The 9,637-nt window shown below is 42.6% G+C and overlaps 2 protein-coding genes across 2 annotated transcripts; both read left to right on the forward strand.

Annotated features, from left to right (window-relative positions):
• Positions 1-4,200: 4,200 nt before the first annotated feature.
• LOC119029602 (E3 ubiquitin/ISG15 ligase TRIM25-like) lies at positions 4,201-6,984 on the forward strand. Its single transcript, XM_037116539.1, has one exon. It carries the CDS (start codon positions 4,396-4,398, stop codon positions 6,070-6,072), a length of 1,677 nt encoding a protein of 558 aa, XP_036972434.1. The 5' UTR covers positions 4,201-4,395; the 3' UTR covers positions 6,073-6,984.
• A 137-nt stretch (positions 6,985-7,121) lies between these two features.
• Positions 7,122-8,828, forward strand: brcc3 (BRCA1/BRCA2-containing complex, subunit 3). The gene has a single exon (XM_037116540.1). It carries the CDS (start codon positions 7,273-7,275, stop codon positions 8,053-8,055), a length of 783 nt encoding a protein of 260 aa, XP_036972435.1. The 5' UTR covers positions 7,122-7,272; the 3' UTR covers positions 8,056-8,828.
• Positions 8,829-9,637: the final 809 nt, after the last annotated feature.

Below are 9,637 nucleotides of genomic sequence, written 5' to 3' on the forward strand. Positions count from 1 at the left end.
AGAAAACAATAGAAATGAAGATGAAGTAAAATGTCAGTGTTGTTAAAGTGTTACTGGATGCTGGGGCACTACTTTTTTTCTCAAATCCACAGGGAAGCTGTGCCGATGTTTGCAGTCAATTACAAAGTGCATGTCATTTTATCAGGACATCTGATTGTGTTATTAAAACATAGATTTGATAAATTTTGATAAATATTTCCATCATGAAATATGAATTATGAAATTATTCTCTGAGCAGAGGTTTAAATGCAATTCAGCTGTGAAGGGATGCAGCAAGTTTTCACAGGACAACAACAGAAAAAGAGATTAATCAAGAAATTTATGAAACATTATCCAAGATAATATAAATTATTCCTCCTTCAGTTCCTGAAACTCTATTTTGCAGTATTAACTAATACTACAAAATAAAATTAAATAGCCTTAGACCTCTTTTCGGCAGTTACCAAATACTTCATCCACTCCTATAAAGTCCTCAAGTTTATTTCAATAGCTAGACAAGCAGTGTACAGTATGTGCAGACCAGACATAGTAACAGTAGTAGAATGTTGACAAATGGGATCTCACCAATGTAGGCTACATGGACTATGGAGTAACAGATGTAGAGTAAATATACAAGAACTGCAAAAGTAGAGTTAAAGAAAAAGGTGATTACAATGTTGCACCAAAACTTTTGTATAAACTAAGTGAAGCTTTTATAGCTTTTGGTAAAACATCTCTAAGTGTATAGAGAATACGACTGGAAATATTCTGTGTTCTATGTTCATCAGGAGTGAATAGAGCAAAACAAACAATGAAAAGATCCTACTCATATTGTCTGAGCACCAAAGGCTTGATATATCGTATTTCTTTCTATAGCTAGTTGATATATGTTGAAATTTTAGGTCTCTTGAGGTTCAATTTTCAATTTCATGTTGTGACAATGTTGTGCTTATTTGCTTATCTGATTTGGTTTTTAGCACAAAAGCCACGTGGACAGGGTGAGGAAAAGGTCATGTTTGGCTTACCTGGTTCTGTCACCACAATAATGACCATGTCCCGACATCTCACCATCAAAGTCTGTTTGTTACCACAAGCACGACTTAAAACAATGTCCTGTCTGCTTGAAAATATCTGGTGGTTTCACACTTAGAAATGTTGAAATGTAGCCTCTAACAGTAGTTGGCACGGAAGCCATTTCACCTGGCTGTGACACCATTCCCTCAGCTCATATACATGTCATTTGAATACGATGTGATACTTATTGTAGGAATGTTGATATGTTATGTATATGTACAAATTTGTATCCATTGTTTGCAGAAAAGTGCAAAAAGTGGCAACATTTTATTCTGGCTGGATATAGAGCTCTATTGTTGTCCAAAAACTATTACAAATACAACAGTGAGCCAAACTGTTCACTACCATGAAAACACACAGTCGTTTACAATGGGGCCGGTGATCTTTTAGCCAAAAATGTACATTTGTGACAGATTTTTAGAGATCAAGTGGGCTCACAGCTGAGATTCCCAGCTAGAGAAGTCAGAGAGTATTGAGAGACAGCTTAACAAATTGTTGACCTTCGTCTTTCCAGACATTTATTGCAATAAAACATGGACTAACACCAGCCTTACCTCTCAAAGCATTTTATCATGTTATTTCTCTTGTATTGCACGTGTTATTGACACACATTTTAAAATGGGAGAAGAACTGTTGTGTCTGTGAACAGCCCTTCAATTATACTGTTTTCTTTCCAATACTTTTTTTCATTTGAAACCATACTGGGCTCTAGTTAATCTTTCGATCAAACCTTACTGGCTGCATCTTAGTCGTCATGGATACCACGCGCCCCTGCAAACGTGAGGTGCCGAAGCAAATGCTATGAACTCGTGAACACACGTGCACACACACAGTTGTGTGGAGGGAAGCTCCTGACTGTAGCTGACATAAAGTGTTGGTCTGTTTATGTTCAAGTGTGTGTGTGTGTGTGTGTGTGTGTGTGTGTGTGTGTGTGTCTGATGTAGGCACATGCGCGGGTGATTTTACATTTGATCACATGTACCCATGTCGAGCCACGTTCAGGATCAAAGTTTTACCACTACAACCTGTCACCATGGAGACATGAAAGTGGATTCGCATGTCATGTTTCTGCGGCCTAACGAGGAAACACAGACGCCTGTCATATCAGTTCCTTGCGTTAACTCAGAGCAAAAACAATACCGAGCAGTAGTCGACCGCAAAGAAATTGACAAAAAGAACAGACGACAAGAGTGCACAAAGGAAGTGAAACATCACAACTTATAACATGTCAAGAATGCTGACTGTAACGCCAAGCTTCATCTCACAACATATTCTCAGTGCAGTCACTGCTCACATCCAGTCAAATCTGCTTTTGGATTACATCCTACATGTATTCTTTATGCAGTTGGGGTGACCCTTTAAATTGTATACACACATTGGGAAAGTGTCAAGTAAGTAGCCAATAGGAGGCTGATGCAGTTTGGGGCTTCTCCTGAAAGCATAACCCCCTTATGCGTAAGAGCAGAGGTACAGTCAAAGTAAGCAAGTAAGTACAGTCCAGCAGTAGCAGTGCAAGTCAGCAAGCAATTTCCACCATAAACAATGGCGGCTTCGTAACCAGTTCTGCCAACTACAACATCGTCCACTCAGTAATAAGAACCACAAAATTGTTAACAAATGAGTGCATAACTGGTTACAAAGCCACTATTGTGTGTAGTGCAAATTAAAATAAAAGTAGAATTACCCATAATGCGACTAAAAAGGGGCTCTAAAGCTCACAGAGGTTGTTTTGAGTTTCAGTTTAATGCTGATTCCTCTATATGACCTGCATAAGTAAACCAGACCATCAGTAAGAGGATTGGCTGGTTTCCATAGGATAATTAGTCAGTAATGAGTAGTATGTTAGCCAGTTAAAAGGAAGCAGATAGAGAATTTTCTTCTCTTGAGGTTGTGGCTGATACTGGCACAAGATCAGCAAAAAGAAAGAGAAGAGTATGGATGCCAAATTGAAAAAAAACAAAAAAAAACAGGTGAAGAGAATTGTGGGATTTTTTTAAAGGATTTAAAATGAATCCCGAATCGTCTCTCTTCCTCTCGTACAGGTCTGTAATGTGGGTAATGTCAATAACTCTAACTAGCAAGCAACTAAATCTGTTAGCTGTATGTGTAACCTGGGTGTATGAACAGTACCAAACCAAACTTGACTTTGTTTAGCCATCACTATTAATGGATTATAAATTACCACAGAGTAAGATGATTAATAAACAGCAATTCAGGAGACAAAAAAACTTTTAGCATTTGAATACATCACGAGGAATGAGGTGACCATCTTGAATGACTGCTGGACTGTGGTAATACCACAGAATCATCCCATTCCAGCCTGTTCGCACAGGCGTGAATGCTGGAGAAGACCCACACTCAGGCTCAGCTATTGTTGGCATTTTAATCTGATCTGGTGTCAGAGGAGGCGCCAGCCAAAAAAAAAAAAAAAATGAATCACCCATGCTCCATTTAGCCATGTCAACCATGAGAATAACACAGTCTGTTGAAGTAAAAGAACAAACAAACAGTGCAACAAGACACAAAACAGAAAGGTAGAAGTTGAGCCACAAATAAAAGAAAAAGAAAAGAAAAATTAACAATTAACCTTCCAAACTTGAAAATCATGAAAAATTAAGTGAAGGGGGACACCTGGTGGTGAGGCACATACATGGCAAGGAAGTCTAACTAACTCAATTTTCACACTGCATCCCCTTACAGAGCTACAAAACGTGTTCTATCAACTCAAAACACAAGACCATTACTAGAACCCATGGTGTGTATTAGAAATCTTCTCTTTTCTGTATGAGCATGTTAGCACACCGTTCATGATAAACAGAAATATGAGAAGGTAGAACACATTTACTGAGATTGTGTCTGCACTAAAGGTTGACACCACAAAGTTTCTGACTGGGGTTATCAGGCAGTAATATGGAACTTGTCCTGTAACATGACTGCTCCAAACAGCACAGTAGAACTGTAGACATATCTCCCTATGTAGATTCAGTTGTGTATGTTGTACTTGTCCAGCTTCATGTCCCACGCAGTTCACATCATGTTGTAAACAGGGGCTGGAAAAACACACTGCCCCCCTGAAACGGCTCCTCTTCCCGGAATGATCCCGTGCATAATAACCCCTCCCTCCTCTTCCTGCTGTCCAACACAGCCCGTCCTATTTAGTCCAGACATTTCCTGCTTCCTGACTCTTTCGCAGATCTCCCAGCACACGCCCACGTGTTGTAAAGTGAGGCCCCTTTCACGGCGGATCAGCAAAAGGGAACAAAGCTTTGGTATGGATCACTTCCTAGATTTTTAGGTTGAGAAAGTGAAACTGCTCATATTCAGTGTCTCTCCGGGGGTGAAATGGCGCAGCAGCAAAACCTGATGGATCAGAAAAAACTCTGCTGTTCGATCTGTCTGGATCTACTGAAGGATCCAGTGACTATTCCCTGTGGACACAGCTACTGTATGAACTGTGTTAGAAGCCACTGGGAAGAACAGGATCAGAAGAAAATCTGCAGCTGTCCTCAGTGCAGACAGACCTTCCAACCGAGGCCTGCCCTGATGAAAAACACCATGTTAGCAGATTTAGTGGAGGAGCTGAAGAAGACTGGACTCCAAGCTGCTCCAGCTGATCACTGCTACGCCGGACCTGAAGATGTGGCCTGTGATTTCTGCACTGGGAGGAAGCTTAAAGCTTTCATGTCGTGTCTGCAGTGTCTGGTCTCTTACTGTGAGCAGCACCTCCGGCCTCACTATGACTCTCCTGCCTTTGAGAAACACAAGCTGGTCGACCCCTCCAAGAAGCTTCAGGAGAACATCTGCCACCATCATGGTAAGGTGATGAAGATTTTCTGCCGAACTGATCAGCAGTGTATCTGTTATCTCTGCTCCATGGATGAACATAAGGATCACCATACAGTCTTAGCCTCAGCAGAACGGACCGAGAGGCAGGGAGAGCTCGGAGGGAGTCGACAGAAAATCCAGCAGAGAATCCAGGAGAGAGAGGATGATGTGAAGCTGCTCCAGGCGAAAGTGGAGGCTGTCAATCGCTCTGCTGATTTAGCAGTGAAGAACAGCGACAAGATCTTCACTCAGCTGGTTCGCCTTATCAAGAATAGAAGCTCCGATGTGAAGCAGCAGATCAGATCAAAGCAGAAAAATGAAGTCAGTCCGGCCAAAGAGCTTCAGGAAAAGCTGCAGCAGGAGATCACTGAGCTGAGGAGGAAAGACGCTGAGTTGGAGCAGCTCTCACACATCGAGGACCACATCCAGTTCCTAAACAACTACCCCTCACTGTCTCAAATCAGTGAACCTACAGACTCACCCAGCATCAACATCCACCCTCTGCAGTACTTTGAGGATGCGACAGCAGCTGTGTCAGAGGTCAGAGATAAACTACAGGACATTCTGAGTGACTTATGGACCAAGATCTTACTTACAGAAGCTAGAGTGGATGTTTTCCTGCCACAAGCAGAGCCAAAGAGCAGAGCTGAATTCTTACAGTATTCATGTCAAATCACACTGGATCCAAACACAGCACACACACGGCTGTTATTATCTGATGGGAACAGAAAAGCAACAGTGGCGAGCGAAAAGCAGTTATATCCTCAACACCCAGACAGATTCACCGACATGTTTCAGGTCCTGAACAGAGAGAGTCTGAGTGGACGTCAGTACTGGGAGGTGGAGAGGAGAGCAAATGAGGTTTCAGTAGCGGTCATGTACAAGGACGTCAGCAGAGCAGGATATGAAAGTGGGTTTGGAAATGATGACAAGTCTTGGACATTAGAGTGTTTCAGCAACACTTATGCGTTCAGACATAACAGTATCAGCACTTTTATCTCAGGCCCTCAGTCCTCCAAGATAGGAGTGTACCTGGATCATCATGCAGGTATTCTGTCCTTCTACAGCGTCTCTGACACCATGACTCTCCTCCACAGAGTCCAGACCACCTTCACCCAACCGCTCTATCATGGACTGGGTGTTTTTGGTTCATATGGTAGTGGATCTACAGCTGAGGTCTGTAAGCTGGAGTAGATCGTAGAGGCTGTGAGTCGAGGGCCTCTCAGAGACTTGACTTTGCCTTTTAGTTCAGCAATTTGCCTGAAGAACAAGTACAGACTTCTTCCTTTTGATGGATCTGATCCTTTAACTTTTTGTGTCATTTGATTCAAGGAACTGTATGCCAGCATTGTATTGCCATTATCTAAACACAATATCGTGGTTTTGACTCATGAGGTACTTCAGGGGCGTTTTGCAATAATTTCTGCGGCTGTATGTCCTCCCTTGGAAAGCCAAAATGCTGCCAAGAGTGTTGTTGCTGCCATGTTTTCTTATATTACATTTTGTCTATAATTTTTTGTTCCAGGACATCTTAATTATGAGGAAGAAAACCAGCGATTCATTCAACAATCCGTGGTTGTATTTACACAATGAGAGTACAAATGTGATTTATGCCAAGATTTGCACTATACTCCATCAATGACAGCTCAGAGTTGTCGTTGTTCCTCACACTAATGATTTCTCTTGTTCCGTATTGTAAAAAGTAAACCCGATGTATAGTGCAATTATTCCACCATTTTCTGTATGTGTAACTTTGTTTACAATTTAACAGTGATTAAAAACTGCTTTTACTAACATAATGTGTTCAACTACCCATCCTATAATGATCCTTTACTTCATGTGAACATTAGCACTTTCATTTTATATCAAATTCAGACGTTTGTGATTTTGTTTTTACATACCCGTTTTATGATCAATGTTTACAATTATCATGGAAAAGAGCGCAAATAAACTTGATATTGTCAATTTGGCTCTCTTGATTTTGATGCTCGCTTACACCATGAACACTGTAAAACAACTGAAACTGAACTGAAATCAGAATTCTGTCAGACACATACAGCACCTGTGCTCCAACACACTAACACTCATGTATCATCAGTGGAGTCCTTTTTTTTTGTCCTTTAATGATGCATTTATCATGATGGTTTGAATGATGGTGATAAACGTGTTGAAATAAACATGACACAGTAGACAGACAATCATCTGGTCACATAGATTGACACCCGAAAAAAAGAAAAAAAAAAAAAAGCGGAACCTTTGGTGAGTGTCAGGGTCCCACCACCAGCACGGAATGTGTCGGTGACGCACGTCGCAACACGGAAGTGAAACGCCGCTTCTGCCTCTGTTTATGTTTTCGTCCTCTCACCGAACAGGGAACCTAATATCACCGAAAACATGGCGGTGAGCGCGGTGCACCTGGAGTCAGACGCCTTCCTGGTGTGTATGAATCACGCGTTGAGCACGGAGAAAGAGGAGGTGATGGGGTTGTGTATCGGAGAGGTGGAAACCACCCGAATCGTCCACATCCACTCCGTCATCATCCTCCGCCGCTCGGACAAGAGGAAGGACCGGGTGGAGATCTCCCCGGAGCAGCTGTCGGCGGCCTCCACGGAGGCGGAGAGGCTGGCCGACATCACCGGCAGACCCATGCGGGTGGTCGGCTGGTACCACTCCCACCCGCACATCACCGTGTGGCCCTCCCACGTCGACGTGAGGACCCAGGCCATGTACCAGATGCTGGACCAGTGCTTCGTGGGCCTCATTTTCTCCTGCTTCATCGAGGACAAGAACACGAAGACGGGCCGCGTGCTGTACACCTGCTTTCAGTCCGTGCAGGTGCAGAAGGGCTCCGAGTACGAGCGGGTGGAGATCCCCATCCACGTCGTGCCCCGCGAAGCCATCGGTAAGGTGTGCCTGGAGTCCGCCGTGGAGCTGCCGCGGATCCTGTGCCAGGAGGAGCAGGACACCTACCGCAAGATCCACAGCCTGGCGCACCTGGACCCCGTCACCAAGATCCACAACGGCTCGGTGTTCACCAAGAACCTGTGCAGCCAGATGTCGGCGGTGAGCGGGCCGCTGCTGCAGTGGCTGGAGGACCGGCTGGAGCAGAACAAGCAGAGCGTCGTGGAGCTGCAGCGGGAGAAGGAGAGGCTGCAGCAGGAGCTGGCGGCCCTGTGAGCCGGGAGGACACGGACGGTGGAGGGGGGACAGTCTGGAGACCAGCTGTTTTTCCGTTGAAAAGGGTGAAGGGACCTCCTGTTTTGCTTGTTTCAGCGTCTTTATTTTTCTCTCAGCTTCCAGGAAAAGCTGGATATTTACCTTTCGTGTATCTTAAGTGTTCATATGTTCGTAACGTGGAGGATCAAAAAACAGTTTGTATTGTCAAAGCCTTCATTACATGTGACCAGTCGACATTTCCTATTAAATAATGTTTTTTTTCTAAATGTGTTATTTTTAGGAAAAGTTCTCCTCCAGCTGCAACTACCATATAACTGTCATCAACAAATAATTGGCCCATTATTTTGTGTATTAAACGACCAATCATTTGGTCTCTTAAAAGTGGGACTGACACTTTATGCTGCCTGATGTGGTTGGAGGCTGCTGCAGCCACCCATGATGGATGTGAGGGAGGCTGATGCTGAATCTGAAGCGGTTTATGGAAAATGGAGTGAAACAAACAAAAGCTCCAGCTGGATGAATGAAGAGCCTTCCTCCCCTGTTCTAATCACTCTGAATCAGAGCCAACTGAGCTGTGAGTGACAAACAGAATGTGCCTTTGGACTTATTAAAATGTAGATACTGTATGTTTGGGTATTTGAATGTAAAGAATGTGTGGGCGCCTGCTGTTTAACACCTGTTGCAACGTTTAATCCCACCGATTGTTCTTTGGTTCACTCTGTTCTGCTGTCGTGGGTAAAAGTAAAAGATATTTAATAAAAGGTTATTATTAATTCTTTGGCGTGTTGCCTTTGCATATTTAAGGGTGGTCTTAGAGGAATGCAGACCACATTCTGGCTCTCATGTGTTTCAGAGTATTTGACTTCACTAAAGTGTCATTCAGTGTGACGGTGATGATTGATGCCCAATTTGAATAATCAAAACTAGTCAGAAATCAAAGTTTGGCAGAAATACAAGAACGAAAACTGTCTAGTTACATGAGTGAAAATACGGAGGACCACAAGAGTCACAGAAATGGGAACTAAACATAATAGTTAATCAGTAACTAAATGTATCATAAACATAGGCATTCAGTAATTGGTTTAGAAATTAGTTTATTAATCAATGAATTAAAAAATACAAACTCGATTAATATTTTTAATTGCCATTTACAAGGAATCATCCAACTACATATTCACTATGTACACAAAAACTGTATGTTAAAGCGCACTGCAGAGGAAATCCATCTCCCTGCTGACGAATCAGAACGGTTCAGACTACACTTCACTGAACACATTGACAAAGTGTGTGTGGCTAAATAAACAGCTATGATTAAAAAAAGAAGATATATCAATATACAGGTATGCCTGTATAATGGACATGTAATGGAAAACGTGCAAATATAGAACAAATAGGGCAGTATGCACAAGAACAAAGGTTACAGTCTCGTATGTGTAAATGTTTGTTTAGGAGTAATTACTCAGTGAGCATTCATCATAGTGAATCAACCTTTATCTAATTTGTGGAAACATGTTTTAATAATTGCTGTTTCCTGGGACAAGACTGCTCTGAGTGTCCAGCAGAGCAGCTTGGTGAATGTGGT

Source organism: Acanthopagrus latus, chromosome 12 (genome assembly GCF_904848185.1).
Source record: "Acanthopagrus latus isolate v.2019 chromosome 12, fAcaLat1.1, whole genome shotgun sequence".
Classification (NCBI taxonomy): domain Eukaryota; kingdom Metazoa; phylum Chordata; class Actinopteri; order Spariformes; family Sparidae; genus Acanthopagrus; species Acanthopagrus latus.

Coding starts and splice junctions, on each gene's coding strand:
- LOC119029602 (XM_037116539.1), top strand. CDS start 4,396: ATGGCGCAGCAGCAAAACCTGATGGATCAGAAAAAACTCTGCTGTTCG.
- brcc3 (XM_037116540.1), top strand. CDS start 7,273: ATGGCGGTGAGCGCGGTGCACCTGGAGTCAGACGCCTTCCTGGTGTGT.